Source organism: Trachemys scripta, chromosome 6 (assembly GCF_013100865.1).
Source record: "Trachemys scripta elegans isolate TJP31775 chromosome 6, CAS_Tse_1.0, whole genome shotgun sequence".
NCBI classification, from domain to species: domain Eukaryota; kingdom Metazoa; phylum Chordata; order Testudines; family Emydidae; genus Trachemys; species Trachemys scripta.
Genome location: NC_048303.1, coordinates 2,844,301 through 2,861,609, shown reverse-complemented (window position 1 = coordinate 2,861,609; position 17,309 = coordinate 2,844,301). Strand labels below are relative to the sequence as shown.

Sequence of the window (17,309 nt, the reverse complement as noted above, 5' to 3'; positions counted from 1 at the left end):
CTTTGGTGAGGAACCTGGTCAAAGTCCTTCTGAAAGTCCAAATGCACTATATCCACTGGGTCGTCCTTATCTGCATGTTTGTTAACCCCTCAAATAATTCTAATAGATTGGTGAGGCATGATTTCCCTTTACAAAAGCTGTTTTGACTCTTCCCCAACACATTGTGTTCATCTCTGTGTCTGATAATCAAATTAAATTACTGGAGATATCCTATCACCTAGAACTGGAAGGGACCTTGAAAGGTTATCAAGTCCAGCCCCCTGCCTTCACTAGCAGGACCAAGTACTGATTTTGCCCCACATCCCTAAGTGGCCCCCTCAAGGATTAAACTCACAACCCTGGGTTTAGCAGGCCAATACTCAAACCACTGAGCTATCCCTCCCCCCGCCCCGTATTATAGTTTCAACTAGTTTGCCCTGTACTGAAGGTAAGTTTACCAGTCTGTAGTTGTTAGGATCACCTCTGGAGCCTCTTGTAAAAATCAGCATTGTATTAGCTATCTGCCAGTTATATGGTACAGAGACTGATTTCAGCGATGGGTTATATACCATAGTTAGTAGTTCTGCCATTTCACATTTGAGTTCCTTCAGAACCCTTGGGTGAATCCCATCTGGTCCTGGTGACTTATTCCTATTTAATTTATTGAATTGTTCCAAAACCTCCTCTATTGACAGCTCTGGAACAGTTCATCAAATGTGTGAGCTAAAGGAATGGCTCAGGTGTGGGAATCTCCCTCACATCCTCAGCTGTGAAGATCGATGCAAAGAATTCATTTAGCTTCTCCAGTATAGTCTTGTCTTCCTTGAGTGCTTCTTTAGCGCCTTGATTGTCCAGTGGCCCCACTGATTCTTTGGCAGGCTTCCTGCTTCTGCTTCCTCAAAAATTGCTGGTTTTGTCTTTTGCTAAAAAAACAAGGAGTCCGGTGGCACCTTAAAGACTAACGGATTTATTTGGGCATAAGCTTTTGTGGGTAAAAAACCTCAGTTCTTCAGATGCATGTCTTTTGCTCTTCAAATGCTTTTTTTGGCCTGCCTAATTATACTTTTACACTTGACTTGCCAGAGTTTATGCTCCTTTCAACTTTCTTCAGTAGGGTTTGACTTCCAGTTTTTAAAGGATTCCTTGTCTCCAACTGCCTCTTTTATTCAGCTGTTTAAGCCATGATGGCTTTTTGGGGGTCCTCTTACTGTTTTTTTTATTTGGGGTACACATTTAGTTTGAGCCTGTATCATGGTGTTTTTTAAAAAGTTTCCATACAGCTTGAAGGCATTTCACTCTTGTAACTATTCCTTTTAATTTCCTTTTAACTAGCTTCCTCATTTTTGTGTCATTCCCCTCTTTGAAGTTGGTGGATTTCTTTGGTATTTTCCCCTGTACAAGGATACTGAATTTAATTATATTATGGTCGGTATTACCGAGCGGTTCAGTTATATTCATCTATTGAACCAGTTCCTGTGCTCCACTTAGGACTAACTCAAGAATTGCCTCTCCCATTGTGGATTCCAGGACTAGCTGCTCCAAGAAGCAGTCATTAACTGTATCTAGAAATTTTATCTCTGCATCCCGTCCTGAGGCATCATGTACCCAGTCAATATGAGGATAGTTAAATTCCCCATTATTGTTGAGTTTTCTGTTTTTGTAGCCTTTCTAATCTCCCTGTGCATTTCACACTCACCATCACCATCTTGGTCAGATGGTCAATATCATATTCCTACTGCTATACTCTTATTTATCAAGCATGGAATTTCTAGCCATAACAACTCTATGATACCGGGTGAATCATTTTAAGATTTTTACTATATTTGACTGTGCTTTCTTTTCACTCCCCCACCAGTACAACCTACTCTGTCATTCCTGTATATTTTGTACCCTGGTATTAGTGTGTCCAATTGATTATCATTGTTCCCCCAAGTTTCTGTGATGCCTATTATATCAATATCTTCATTTAATACCAGGTACTCAAGTTCATTCATCTTAGTATTTAGACATCTAGCATTTGTATACAAGCATTTATAAAATTCGTCAGTATTTAGTTGTCTGTCTTCATATGATGTATTTGAATGGGACTTTTTCATCTGATTGTTTCTCTTCAGTTTCTACCTCTATCTTATCAATTTCTATTCTCTCCTCTTTACTAGGATATAGAGAATCCCCTTTAATAGATCCTCCTCCAAGGGGATGCTCTGCACTTGTTGGCTTCACCCCAGTCCTTAGTTTAAAAACTCCTCTATGATTTTTTTAATTTGACATGCCAGCAATCTGGTTCTGTTTTGGTTTAGGTGGAACCATCCTTCCTTTATAGGCTCCTCCTTTCACAAAAAGTTCCCCAGTTCCTAAATCCCATCATCTTCTCATCCACACATTGAGACCCTGCAGTTCTGCCTGTCTAACTGGCCCTGCGCATGGAACTGGAAGCATTTCAGAGAATGCTAACATGGAGATCATGGACTTTAATCTCTTACCTAGCAGCCTAAATGTGGCCTCCAGAACTTCTATCTTACCTTTCCCTATCTCACTGGTAACTACATGTACTACAAGGAGTCTGGTGGCACCTTAAAGACTAACAGATTTATTTGGGCATAATCTTTCGTGAGTAAAAACCTCACTTCATCCGAATTGCATTCAGTGCAATAAACTGGATAGCCCCCGCTCTGCTGCTGGACATCTGTCTGCATTGTTTTTACTCTTGCAGGGCTTTTTGGGGTGGGGGGCAGTGGCGTAGCCAGCTTCTAAGAGGAGGGGGAGCAAACATAAAAAAGGCGCCTCCCCTTGGCTCCTCCTCTGGCCACACACCCCTTGGCTCCTCCTCCGGCCGCCCCCCGCCCGCCCCCCCCCCCCCCCCGCTCCTCCGGCTGCTTTTGGAAAGGCGGGGGAAGCAACTGCTTCCCCTGTACCCCGCTAGCTATGCTACTGGGGCAGGCAGGTTTATTGGCCTAAGGTTAGAGAATATTTGTTAGGTATGTCTGGCTCTCTTGCTTCCTCTCTAAACTCCCTTGCAAAACTCCACTGTTTGCTAGATCCTCTGGTCACTCTCCCTGACTTAGTCCCACCCCCTTGTCAAGGGATCCTAAAAGGCTGTACTGAAACAATCGTGTCTTTGAGTGAATGGGTTTCCCGAACTCTGCTGACACCAGCCCAGTTGTCACACATGGCCCCTCCCCCAATGCGCACATGATTATGCTGGCCACAGAGGGAGCTTTCATGAAGACCATTGCGGGATTCATAGATTCTAGGACTGGAAGGGACCTCGAGAGGTCATCGAGTCCAGTCCCCTGCCCGCATGGCAGGACCAAATACTGTATGAGCAGGATACATGATGCTAGCGTGTTCCAAAGATCCATCCTTTTTGAACTTGGACAAGCTAGGAGTTTATTCCCACCCAATGATATAGCTATCAACAGGATATCTGTGCCCACTAATATTTTGGGAGACCCAGCCTCTCTTCTACTTCCCTGGCTCATGAGATCTTTGAGCGGAGGAGGCCTCTGAAGGAAAACCCTCCATGTATACCAAGGAGCTGTCTTGTTGTCTGGTGAGTGATGGGTGGATAATGACTAGAGGAGACTAGAGGGAAGGGTGGGATAGACGGTTTTGCTCTGCTGAGAAACCTGGCAGATCAATTTGAAGTTCCTGCTGCATGAGAAGTTCTCCTGCACCATTACCCAGGAATGGACTAAAAGTCAGGTCAATATAAACAGGCTGCAGAGCTAGGATACTGCAGCATAGAACAACCCCAAACATATCTTTGCAACCTCTCTCCCACGTGTGGCAGCTGCACAGCAGACCTGTATTTCCAAGAGACGTGATACCTCCAGGAGCTGGTTGTTGGACTGGTTTCCTAGGCCAGTGTTGTTTTGTGAAGTTTTGGCTGCTTCTGAAAATCCTCTAATACTAATGGTGGTTTGAGAAGAAGCACACTGCTGTACATACACTCAGCAGCTATGCTTGTCCTGCCCCTCCCTCTGTTTGCTGCCACAGCTCATCTTATATTAATAATCCTGGCTCAGCACACATGCATCAGGGTACGCCACAATGAATCACTACTAGCATTTTTTACCGCTTGGTATCCATCTTGGAGCGCACGTGTTTTCACACCCTGGCCCGGTGCCCCACTCTGGATGGGCCCCAATCTGTTGTGATTGGAGCCAGGGGGGTACACTGCACCCTAGTCACTGATCACTGTTCCTCTCTCTGGGTCTCTCAGGCATACTTCCAGTTGCAGACTCAATGTCTGACATCTACCTTGGGCAGAGGGACCCAGTAGTCTGGCCACTTGGACCCTGGAACCAGTGCCTCCGTGCTCCCAAGCATCCAGTGACTTGGCCACCTTTCTCCAGAATGCACCTGGCTGTGGGAGCTCTGGTTTGCTAGTTAAACCCTTCAGGGACAACATGGCAACAAAGTGATGCACACAGGCTTCCTTAAGCACAGACACTTTACTCTTAAATCAGAAGAGTTTCAGACCTATGGAAAACAATAAAGAGTCCTGAATGCAACCCCTCTGGTGCGATCATCTCGGGAGTCCTGAGGTTTGGTCAGCATCCGTAGGCCAGGCAGAGTCTCTCTTGCTTTTGCTCTCCTCAGAAATTTCTGCTTACAAGTGGTGTTGGAATGACCCCTTGCTCAGAGAAGCAGCCTCCTGAAATAAAGTCTCTCCTTTTTTGGACAGGTGGTCAGGTAGAGAAACTGCAGTTCTCCCCCCAAGTTCTTAGACCGGGGAGTTCTAACCCCTCCTCTCAGACAGGTTTCTGTGTAAAGTCCTTTCAAAGACAAAGGCCCTGCTGGTAGAAAACCCATTGTTCCAGTAGGGAAGAGTCATTCAGCATTGATGGCCCTTGAAGGCTCTCTCATTGTTAGCCTCTTTGAGACTTTCCACCCTCAACCACCACCTCAAAGTGTCCCCTTGAATACTGCGTACAGATGTGGTCTCCTCATCTCAAAAAAGATATACTGGCATTAGAAAAGGTTCAGAGAAGGGCAACTAAAATGATTAGGGGTTTGGAACGGGTCCCATATGAGGAGAGATTAAAGAGGTTAGGACTTTTCAGCTTGGAAAAGAGACTAAGGGGGGATATGATAGAGGTCTATAAAATCATGAGTGATGTAGAGAAAGTAAATAAGGAAAAGTTATTTACTTGTTCCCATAATACAAGAATTAGAGGCCAGCAAATGAAATGAATGGGCAGCAGGTTTAAAACAAATAAAAGGAAGTTCTTCTTCACACAGCGCACAGTCAACTTGTGGAACTCCTTGCCTGAGGAGGTTGTGAAGGCTAGGACTATAACAGCGTTTAAAAGAGAACTGGATAAATCCATGGAGGTTAAGTCTGTTAATGGCTATTAGCCAGGATGGGTAAGGAAGGGTGTCCCTATCCTTTGTTTGTCAGAGGGTGGAGATGGATGGCAGGAGAGAGATCACTTTATCTGTTAGGTTCACTCCCTCTGGAGCACCTGGCGTTGGCCACTGTCGGTAGACAGGATACTGGGCTAGATGGACCTTTGGTCTGACCCAGTGTGGCCATTCTTATGTTCTTATGTTCTGTAGATTGCCCTTGTCAAGATGAGACTAAGGCCTTGTCTACACTACAGACCTTACAGCGGCACAGTTCTCCTGTGTAGCTGCTCTATGCCAACGGGAGAGAGCTCTCCTGCTGGCATAATTAAATCATCACCACCAAGTGGCGGTAGCTATGTTGTCTGTCCACACCGGCGCTTTTGTCGGTGAAACATATGTTGGTCACGGGTATGTTTTCTTCATACCCTTGACAGACAAAAGTGCTAGTGTAGACAAAGTCTAACTTTCAACACCACCTGGATGACTTAACTCGGGATGGAAGTTACTATATAAAGTGAAGTGACAATCACAAAATGGAGTTCACAGTGTGACACAAACATACCCATAATCTGTTCCAACATGGCTGGGAAAGGGTGTCGGGGGAGGAAATTAGTGGTTCAAGTCAGGCTACAGGAGCCACTGCGTAAAAAGCCTGCACTACAGTAATAGAAGTTGGTCCTAAAAGGCAACAATGGCCCCTAGTGTTGTCAGATCCTCACTAATTATAACAATAATAGCAGGATGCTACTTGATCAGCTCAAGCAATGCTGGTTCCTCTGGGTCTGTTTCTCTAGCTCCTCTCCAAAGGGGCCCTGGGAGTCCTGGGCGAAGTAGCTTCTGTTCCTCCTTCAGCTGAGATCACTATAGCCACGGCCAGTCCTGGCTTCAGCTCCTCTTCCAGGTCCTCAGTGCTCAGTCACCCACACACATCACCCAGCTCCAGGCTTGGGACACTGCTGGGCACCTGGTTCAACTCTTCATGGAAGGGGAACTTTCTAGGGGAGTTACCTGACGGGGAGTTCTTGTCCTTTGCATGGTAGCACAGGCTGTTCAGGGATCTCATCTCCCATCACTGAAGTGCAGTGCAATGGATCCCTTCCTCAGTTAGCTTCACGGAAATAACATTATAAGACTTTGGATTTCGGATCCAGGACCCCAAATCATAGGTCCTGCTGGCCTCACACCAGAGGTCCCCAAGAACTTTGGTGTCAGCCTGAGGCCAGCAAGCGGCACACTGGGAGGACGCTCTCTTGTATGCCATCTGAGCTGAACAAGTGCAATAGGAGCATTATACGCGGGTTTTAGATACAGAGAACCATGTGCTAAGGCAAGGTGCGGATGCCGGAACGGGCTATTTATAGTGCCTGGAGTAGGTTGGTAGTCACAACAAGGGCTCCAGGGGGAGTTTGAGGAAGGCTTTGGGGGACTATCCACAGTCAATTGACCCTAACTGCATCCACACAGCACGCTGTAGCTTGAGCATCAGCAGCACTTCGACTTATATTTCCTGACAGGCCAGCTAGCTCCAGTTTAAAGCAGCACCATGCTTGAGCTGCAGATTTGTGTGTGTGGACGAGAGTTGGGTTAGGGGCAACATGAGTTCTAGCTCATGTTAACTTTGACAACCCCACTAAGTGCATGTCTCGTGATTAGCACAATGGCACTATCATTGTGGGTGAGGCCTCCAGCTGCTACCTGTCATGGAGTCACCGGGGCGATGCTCTGGAACTACTCCATACGAAGCCAGTCAGGACTCTGGGGGAGCCTCCTCTCTCTGAGCAAACTGTCTCCAGGGCAAGAAGCTTACAGAGCTTCCACCTTCCTGGGTCTGACCTCGGAGCTTTCAGCATCCCCTTCCCCCCATCCGCTTCCCACAGGGAGTCCGCCCGGGGGGGAATCCTGGGGGAGCCAGAGGGTCCTGCACCCCAGTTCCGCAGTCAGACATGACTCTCAGCCAGCCAGTAAAACAGAAAGTTTATTAAAAGACAGGAACACAGTTCAAAACAGAGCTTGTAGGTACCGAGAACAGGATCCCTCAGTCAGGTCCATCTTGGGGCCAGGGGGGCCAGAGCCCCAACTGGCCCCCCTCCATTTCCCCAGCCAGCTCCAAACTGAAACTCTCCAGCCCCTCTTCTGGCCTTTGTCTCTTTCCCGGCCAGGAGGTCACCTGATCTCTTTGTTCTCCAACACCTTCAGTTGGCACCTTTGCAGGGGAGGGGCCCAAGCCATCAGTTGCTAGGAGACAGGGTGTCAGCCATTCTCTATGCAGACAGCATCACACTGGCCCTGTGAGGCTCTGTAGCAATCACACACCCTTATCCCACCACCTAGAGACTTAAGAAAGGCATAGGGGAAACTGAGGCACCCACACAGTATTCAGAGAAAACATTAAGAGCATTCCCACTTCGTCACACTACCCCAAGCAATCAGCATCACGATTGGGTAAGATTTAATCACATGCGCCAGCTTCCTCCGGGCTCCGGGAGTGCTCAACCCCCCTGCCCTGCCCCAGGTTCTGCCCCTACTAGCCCTCAACCCCCCACCCCTGCCCCACCTCTTCCCACCCCTGCTTGGCACCAGGCTCTGCCCCCCCTCCACCCCTTTCCCCAAGCCCCCACCCCTGTCCCACCTCTTCCTTTCCAGTTCTGATCCCTCTCCTGAGCGCACCCCATTCCCGCTCCTCCTCCTCACCACTAGAGCCTCCTGCATGCCATGGAACAGCTGATCCTGGCGGCTGGGAGGCGCTGGGAGGAAGGGGGAGGAGTTGATCAGCAGGGCCGCAGGCAGGTGGGAGGCGCTGGGGGGGGAGGGGGGCAACTGACTGCCGGTGGGTGCTAAGTACCCACTCATTTTTTTTGTTTTGTGTTGGTTCAGTGCCAAGCACAATGGGGCCTGGTCCATGAGTGGGGCAGCTAGGCCCTACCGCGATCCAAAGAATACCGAAGAATGGTGCAGGTTCGGTGATGTCTAAAGCAACAGAGTTCCTGCTAGGGGTTCGGGCTTGAACAGTTTTATATTGTGTATTTCAGTTCTAGTTCCAATGAAATATTCATTAGTATACTGTGCTTGTTCACATAATTTTCCTATTAATTAGTGTTTCATCTCTTTTTATTGTGTTATTAAGGCCCTAAATATTGGAAAGCACTGCAGTAAAAGATAATCAGCATATTGGAAAACATTCCGGGGCTTGTGCATCACTCTGCGTACTGATCTTGTGTTAGAATCTGATTGCCTTGTTACTTCAAATATTTGAGCTGGGGATTAAAGGGCTGTGAGGCTGGTAGCGAAAGGTCCAGGCCTACTCACATTCAAATCAATTGGAGCTTTGCCATGGACTTCAGGGAAGGACCCCATCTGTGGTCTGTCTGCCAAAGAAAGTGATCAGAGCCCCTACACACGAGTTATTCTCCAGGGCCTTGCCCTGTTTTAAATGGACTGTAGGAAGCAATCCTACCCTCGGCCCCAGCAGATGGATTTAGATGGGACCTAATGGGTCCTTTGTCTTTCTGTGATTCTGTGCGTGGTGTTTTTTGCAGAATGGATGTTCTCGCTTGATTAATCCCTTTTGTGTTTGCTGCCTTTGTTCCCCAGGCCCATGTGTTTGATCTGAGCATTAATAAATACGAAGCGATCTGCAGCCAGCCTGTTGTGGCCAAGAAGAAAAACAAAATCACCCATGTCCAGTTTAACCCCATCTACCCCATTATCATTATCGGAGATGACCGAGGCCACGTCACCTGCCTGAAACTCTCCCCCAACCTGCGCAAGATGCCTAAGGTAAGCAAGTGGTTAATTCCTATAAATGTAAAGCACCGTGTCACAGTGCATAGGACACAGGAGACGTAGGGTCCAGTCCTAGATCTGACGCTGCCTTGCTGTGTGGCCATATGCAGGATGGTAAATCTCTGATAAACGGAGATTTCTCGTTGTGGAGTATGGCGTTTAGGTTAGGTTAGTTTACCCACTTATTTTTTTCCCACTACACCGCTGTCCTTATGCAGATCACTTCCTCTCTCTGCACCTCAACTTCCCCATCTGTAAAATGGGGATAATGTTACTGAACCTCTCTTGCAGAACACTTTGAGATCTACAGATGGGAAATGCTATATATGTGCTAAGTACTAACGAATGACGGTTGGGGAGTCGAGTCCCTACTCTCTGTTACTGTAGGAGGAAGAGAGTTCAAATCCCTTTATGACAGTTGGAAGGATGCTTCATTTTACAAAGAAATAATCTCATGTGAGCAGGTGATTTCCTCGCTGTGCTCCAAACACAGGCCGCATACACGCGTAGCACGTCAAAAGCAACCCTCTTCCCGAGGTTTTGGTTTTATTCACAAAAACTCAAACTGAGACAAAATAAAATCCTGCCTAGGCACGGCTGCTCCCAGGGATCCTCCCAAAGGATTGCACAGCCCAAACCCTATGTCCTCTCTCTCTGGAGAGCCATTCCACCTCACTTATATGCAGATGAGGCAACAAAGTACCTGCCTCCATGAGTCAGTAAAACCCACGTAACCCTTTCTCAGCAGGATCAATACCAGCTAATAGTGCAGGGTCCAGCAGGCAAACACTGCCAACTCTTATTAAAATAAATCCCTAGGCTTCAGGTGTGTAATCCATCCAGTCAGGTCCTGGGCTGCTTTATACAGCAGAGTCCTTCTCTGTCAACCCTCTGCAATACTAGAACCCTATTATCTCTCTTTTAAGGAAGGTTTTTTTCCCATAGTCTCAGGTTTTGCAAAACAGACTCAAGAAAGCAATCTTGTTTAATGATGATGGTTTTACATTTATAAAGCACCTTTCTTCCATATGGGTCCCAAAGGGCTTTACATATTTTACTAACAGATTGTACTAATGACAGTCTGTGGCACATCCTGATCTCACGAGCATAAATGCAGAGTCATTTGATTGACTTCACTGGACACTGGGGTAAATTAGATCAGAATCTCTTCCTATACTAACATGACATCAAGAAAAATAGCCGAGTAGCAGTCCTGCTGGTAGCAAACATTATCAGGTGTCTGCGTGTCTAATATATGTGATGCTACCACGGAGAGAGACAAGCCACAACCTCAGAACAGAACATCTGGTGTGAGCTGCAATTCATCTGGGCCCAGATCCTCAAAGGTAGTTAGACCCCTAACTCCCATTGCTTTCTCCAGGAGTTACTCATCTAAATATCTTTGAGACTCTGGGCCCTCGTTCACAGCAAGTTTTTTACCTGCGGCTCCTCCTTTGGTGATTTGTTAGTTCTTCATTTGTAAACCGTTGTTTCTATTGCTGACGGTGTCTCCAAGATTGTTGTAAAATTCCACCAGACCATCAGCAGTGTGGGCTAGTGGAAATACCTCAAGCAGGGGCCACGCGGCAAACAGCATGTGCGCGCACATGCACAAATTAATAGTTTAATTGCTTTGCATACCAGTGAAATGCAGCCAACTCTGGGGTTAAATGTGGCAGCCATTTAACAGCGCACAGCAACACTATGGCACAATTTGGAATGGAATCGCATGCCTGATTGTGTTAGCAACTAACAGCATCCTTGTGTGCAGGTATTAATATCTAAAATGGCCTTTTGAAATCCTCCTTCTTTCTTGCTTCTCTTGTTCCAAATCAGCTTTCGCAAAATCTGATTGTATGTCATTTGCAGAATCTGATTGTGCGGCATTTCGTGGCCAGTTATTGCTGACTGAGGAATGACAAGCACCATTTTTCAGGCAGTCTGAGATAGGACATAAGCAATGGACTGCTTTTTATAAGCTGTGATGTTATTAAGCTATCTGTCTGCCACTTTACTGGCCCTGTTATATTTGAAGGGACATTTAACACTGAATGAAACATTTCTCCAAATATAAAGAGGAAAGAGGTTTATCAGGCATGAATTACAGGCAAGTACAATAGCTGATTTATTCACGTCCTCTGTCTAAAGCCAGTTCTTAATTTAAAAGGATGAAATCCCTAATAACTAATGACACTCAGTGGCTACTGCAGATTAGGGTTGCCAACATTCTAACTGCACAAATCCCAACACCCTTGTCCTGCCCCTTCCCTGAGGCCCTGGCACTTCTCTGAGGCCCCACCCCCACTCACTCCATCCCCCCTCCCCACCCTCATTCCCTCGCTCATTTTCACTGGGCTGGGGCAGGGGTTTGGGGTGCAAGGGAGGTGAGGGCTCTGGCTGGGGGGTGCGAGCTCTGGGTTAGTCCAGAAATGGAGGGTTCAGAGTGTGGGAGGGGGCTCCAAGCTGGGGCAGGGGATTGGGGTGTGGGCTCTGGGGTGGGGCCTGGGATGTGGGGTTTGGTGTGCAGGAGGGGGCTCTAGGCTACAGGGTGAAACCGAGGGGTTCGAAGTGTGTGAGGGGCTCTGGACTGAGGCAGGAGGTTGGGATGTGGGAGGGGATATGGGCTCTGGGCTGGGGGTGCAGGCTCCAGGATGGGGCCACAAATGAGGCGTTCAGGGTGCGGGAGGAGGATCAGGGCAGGGTCAGAGGATTGGGGTGCGGGAGGGGGGGTGCAGGGTGCCAGCTCCGGGGGGGAGTTTGGGTGCAGGAGGGGGCTCAGGACTAGGATGGGGGGTCAAGATGCAGGCTCTGGGAGGGAGTTTGGGTGCAGGAGGGGGCTCAGGGCTGGGGCAGGGGGTCGGGGTGCGAGCTCCGGGAGGGAGTTTGGGTGCAGGAGAGGGCTCAGGGCTGGGGCAGAGGATTGGGGTGTGTGTGGGGATGTAGGGTGCCAGCTCTGGGAGGGAGTTTGGGTGCAGGAAGGGGCTCAGGGCTAGGGAAGGGTGTCAGGGTGTGGGGGGGTGCAAGGTGCGAGCTCCCGGAGGGAGTTTGGGTGCAGGAGGGGGCTCAGGGCTGGGGCAGGGGGTCGGGGTGCGAGCTCCGGGAGGGAGTTTGGGTGCAGGAAGGGGCTCAGGGCTAGGGAAGGGGTCAGGGTGCGGGGGGGTGCAGGGTGCCAGCTCTGGGAGGGAGTTTGGGTGCAGGAAGGGACTCAGGGCTAGGGAAGGGGGTCGGGGTGCGGGCTCCGGGAGGGAGTTTGGGTGTGGGAGGGGGCTCAGGGCTGTAAAATGGGCAAAAAAATTTCCTCTCACACAGGAGCCATAAGAAGTATCATTAATTAACAGTAGCACAGTGTTTGTAGATTTATAGATGAATGATCTGTTGGGTTAATTTTGATGGAATAAACAGGCCCAGAGAGTCAACGGTGTTAACGTGGCACTGTACAACATGAAACAGTTAAATAGGGTTCAACGATTGGAATGCAGAGATCTCAACCTGCTTAGTCATAAAAACATGAGAACGGCCACATTGGGTCAGACCAGTGGTCCATCTAGCCCAGTGTCCTGTCTGTTGACAGTGGTCGGTGCCAGATTCTTCAGAGAGAATGAACAGAACAGGACAATTGTCAAGTGATTCATTCCCTGTCATCCACTCTCAGCTTCTGGCAGTCAGAGCATGGGGTTGCATCCCTGCCCATCCTGGCTAATAGCCATCGATGGACCTGTCCTCCAGGAACTTCTCTAGTTCTTTTTTGAACCAAGTTATAGTTTTGACCTTCACAGCATCTCCAGGCAACGAGTTCCACAGGTTGACTGTGCGTTGGGTGAAGAAGTACTTCCTTTTCTTTGTTTTAAACCTGCTGCCTATTAATTTCATTGGGGCACCCCTAGTTCTTGTGTTATGTTGTGTCCCATGGGAAACACACCTGTAAAGATCTTTTTAATCTTTTATTAAAAATACAGAAAAAGAAGGAAAAACAGCTGAAGCATTTGAAATATAAAATATTAAGTAAGGCTTTTATTTTAACAGCATCTCTTATTCCCTTTTCCTTTAACTATAGAGTTTTTATGAGAGTCTGTCTGACAGTCTCGTTGATTGTATTAAAGATGGTAATAGCTGTCCTATTTAGGGAAAAGGTTAGTTGAAAAGAGTCTGGAGCCCATGTTGTTGTTTTTTTGCTGCTGTTGTAGTCTGATCCCATTTCCTAGAGGACAAAACACATTCTTTGTTTACAAGACATGATCTTAACATGCTCCTGGAATTATATCAATAGGTCTTTTTGTCCATTCAGTCCTTCTGTCTCCCATTTGTACTTTTTGCTATTAACATTCATGGTTACAGATTATTCTGACATTTTATGAACCTTTACACACATATCAGCAATTGCACTTACAACTGAGGTAGATCTCTGCGATCACAATAGGTCTTTTAAGAGTACTAAGAACCATAAAATGAACTGAGGAATCCTGACCCTCAAACATCTGCTGTAGCCTCTAGTCCAGGGGTCGGCAACCTTTCAGAAGTGCTGTGCCGAGTCTTCATTTATTCACTCTAATTTAAGGTTTCGCGTGCCAGTCATACATTTTAACGCTTTTAGAAGGTCTCTTTCTATAAGTCTATAATAAATAACTAAACTATTGTTGTATGTAAAATAAATAAGGTTTTTAAAATGTTTAAGAAGCTTCATTTAAAATTAAATTAAAATGCAGAGCCCCCCGGACCGGTGGCCAGGACCCGGGCAGTGTGAGTGCCACTGAAAATCAGCTCACGTGCCGCCTTCAGCACGCGTGCCATAGGTTGCCTACCCCTGCTCTAGTCCATCATCTTGCCAGTCCAGTGCCTTGCTCTGTGCCTGGTTTCTGGTCCTTCTGTTGAATTCAATCAGTTTATTCTGCTAATTCAGAAACTCCCTGCACATGACTACCTCAAAACCCTACTGAACAAACTACTTTAAACTTATTTTGAAAAGGACATTACAAATAAGGCCAGCATCTCGTGTAGTAGCTGCATTCTGAAAGCATCCTGTAGTTTCTGCATTGGCATGTCTGCCTCACTGGCCTTCCATCTGTTCACCTAGAAATCAGAGCATGCGTTTTGATGTTGTTTCTTGGCTTCCTGTTCTGTTCTGTCAGAAACAACTGTCTTTGGCTCTCTTGTGTATATGCTGGTGTCCCTCTCCCTCTCGCTGGTCTTTGTGTGCACATGCAAGGTGGCAAAAGGGGGTTTGCTCTGATGTTTCTATTTAGAAGAGCAACAAAAATGATTAAAGGTCTAGAAAACATGACCTCTGAGGGAAGTCTGAAAAATTTGGATTTGTTTAGTCTGGAGAAGAGAAGACTGAGAGGGGACATGAGAACAGTTTTCAACTACATAAAAGGTTGTTACAGGGAGGAAGGAGAAAAATTGTTCTCCTTAACCTCCGAGGATAGGTCAAGAAGCAATGGGCTTAAATTGAGGCAAGTTGTGGTTTAGGTTGGACATTCGGAAAAACTTCCTAACTGTCAGGGTGGTTAAGCACTGGAATCAATTGCCCAGGGAGGTTGTGGAATCTCCATTATTGTCGATTTTTAAGAGCAGGTTAGACAAACACCTGTCAGAGATGGTCTAGAGATAATACTTAGTCCTGCCATGAGTGCAGGGGACTGGACTAGATGACCTCTCGAGGTCCCTTCCAGTCCTGTGATTCTCTGATTCCCACACAGCTGGGACATGTGCTCCTGATAGATATGATTAGCAGCCTAACCATTTCTTTTTACAGATAACTCTCAATAGCCACAAGTAATTCCAAAATCTCTGTTTTTCTCTAAAAATAGGCTCATTGCTGTCTGTTCCCCAGGCAGGGCTTGTATGTTTTGGGAGATTTTTTAGCTGTGTAGTATAGTTGGATTTACAGGATGGAGACAGCGGGGAGACACTGAGCAAAATTCAGCCCAGCTCCATTGAAGTCAATGGTGGTACATCAGTGCTGAATTTAATCCAGTTTGTCTAATAATTAAAACTAGAGCAGGGGACAGGGAGTCAGGACTCCTGGGTTCTTTTCCCAGCTCTGCAATTGACTCCCTGTGTGTCTTTGAGTCACTCAAGCTCATGTTGCCAGCTTCCCTATCTTTAAACTAACATACAGGAGCAGCGTGCAGCTTAATTCATCTTTGAAAAACACTTTGAGATCCTCCAGGGAGAAATATTATTTATTGCTCCATATTTTGCTCTCAGTAACATTAGTGCAGCTCCATCTATTAGCACTTTGCAGAACAAATAAGCAATGGGGGGAAATTTTCAAAAGCTCCTAAATCCCATTTTCAAAAGTGACTTTCATGAGACTTGGGGTACAATTTGAAAAAATATTCAAGTGACTTAGGTGCCCAAGTCACATTGATTTTCAATTAAACCTAGGATCCTAAATCACTTGGGTGTATTTGAACATTTTACCCAGGCTTCTATAACATGAAGCGTTTAATTTACCATCTGATGTAAATGAAGGATGCCATGGTATGGAAAGGCCTGCATGGCCCCTGGTGTCCAGTGTGCTAGAAAAATCACTAAGCCACTAATTCACCCAGTGTCTGTAGTAAGAGGCATTGGAATGTATTTCATGCGTGGAAAAGCCCTCTAGAACTGAATAGGGATGAAACCAAGAGAGTTTGATAGAAATATAGTGGAGTCCTATAGGAGATACTTTCAAAACTGATGGCATTTAATAAAAATTATATTCTTCATACAGGATTTTTGAGCTGTATATAGCAGGATATAATTGTCTAGTCCATTCCGCAGGAAGGCTAAATGATAAGGTTTACCATTTTCTGTTAAAATCTGTAGGACTTGTCCATATGGGTTCATAGAATCATAGAATATCAGAGTTGGAAGGGACCTCAAGAGGTCATCTAGTCCAACCCCCTGCTCAAAGCAGGACCAATTCCCAGCTAAATCATCCCAGCCAGGGCTTTGTCAAGCCGGGCCTTAAAAACCTCCAAGGAAGGAGACTCCACCACCTCCCTAGGTAACGCATTCCAGTGTTTCACCACCCTCCTAGTGAAATAGTTTTTCCTGATATCCAACCTGGACCTCCCCCACTGCAACTTGAGACCATTGCTCCTTGTTCTGTCATCTGCCATCACTGAGAACAGCCGAGCTCCATCCTCTTTGGAACCCCCCTTCAGGTAGTTGAAGGCTGCTATCAAATCCCCCCTCATTCTTCTCTTCTGGAGACTAAACAATCCCAGTTCTCTCAGCCTCTCCTCATAAGTCATGTGCTCCAGACCCCTAATCATTTTTGTTGCCCTCCGCTGGACTCTTTCCAATTTTTCCACATCCTTCTTGTAGTGTGGGGCCCAAAACTGGACACAGTATTCCAGATGAGGCCTCACCAATGTCGAATAAAGGGGAACGATCACATTCCTCGATCTGCTGGCAATGCCCCTACTTATACAGCCCAAAATGCCGTTAGCCTTCTTGGCAACAAGAGCACACTGTTGACTCATATCCAGCTTCTCGTCCACTGTGACCCCTAGGTCCTTTTCAGCAGAACTGCTACCTAGCCATTCGGTCCCTAGTCTGTAGCAGTGCATGGGATTCTTCCGTCCTAAGTGCAGGACTCTGCACTTGTCCTTGTTGAACCTCATCAGGTTTTTTTCTGCCCAATCCTCTAATTTGTCTAGGTCCCTCTGTATCCGATCCCTACCCTCTAGTGTATCTACCACGCCTCCTAGTTTAGTGTCATCTGCAAACTTGCTGAGAGTGCAGTCCACACCATCCTCCAGATCATTAATAAAGATATTAAACAAAACCGGCCCCAGGACCGACCCTTGGGGCACTCCACTTGAAACCGGCTGCCAACTAGACATGGAGCCATTGATCACTACCCGTTGAGCCCGACGATCTAGCCAGCTTTCTATCCACCTTACAGTCCATTCATCCAGCCCATACTTCTTTAACTTGGTGGCAAGAATACTGTGGGAGACCGTATCAAAAGCTTTGCTAAAGTCAAGGAATAACACATCCACTGCTTTCCCCTCATCCACAGAGCCAGTTATCTCATCATAGAAGGCAATTAGGTTAGTCAGGCACGACTTCCCCTTCGTGAATCCATGCTGACTGTTCCTGATCACTTTCCTCTCCTCTAAATGTTTCATAATTGATTCCTTGAGGACCTGCTCCATGATTTTTCCAGGGACTGAGGTAAGGCTGACTGGCCTGTAGTT

General features: G+C 46.9%; 1 protein-coding gene across 1 annotated transcript in view; it reads left to right on the top strand.

Moving 5' to 3' along the window:
• DNAI1 (dynein axonemal intermediate chain 1) overlaps positions 1 to 17,309 on the top strand; it is a 299,111-nt gene that overhangs the window by 212,789 nt on the left and 69,013 nt on the right. Inside the window, exon 19 of the mRNA XM_034774779.1 lies at positions 8,926 to 9,111. Coding sequence (XP_034630670.1) covers positions 8,926 to 9,111 — 186 coding nt within the window. The remainder of the gene's footprint in view (positions 1 to 8,925; positions 9,112 to 17,309) is intronic.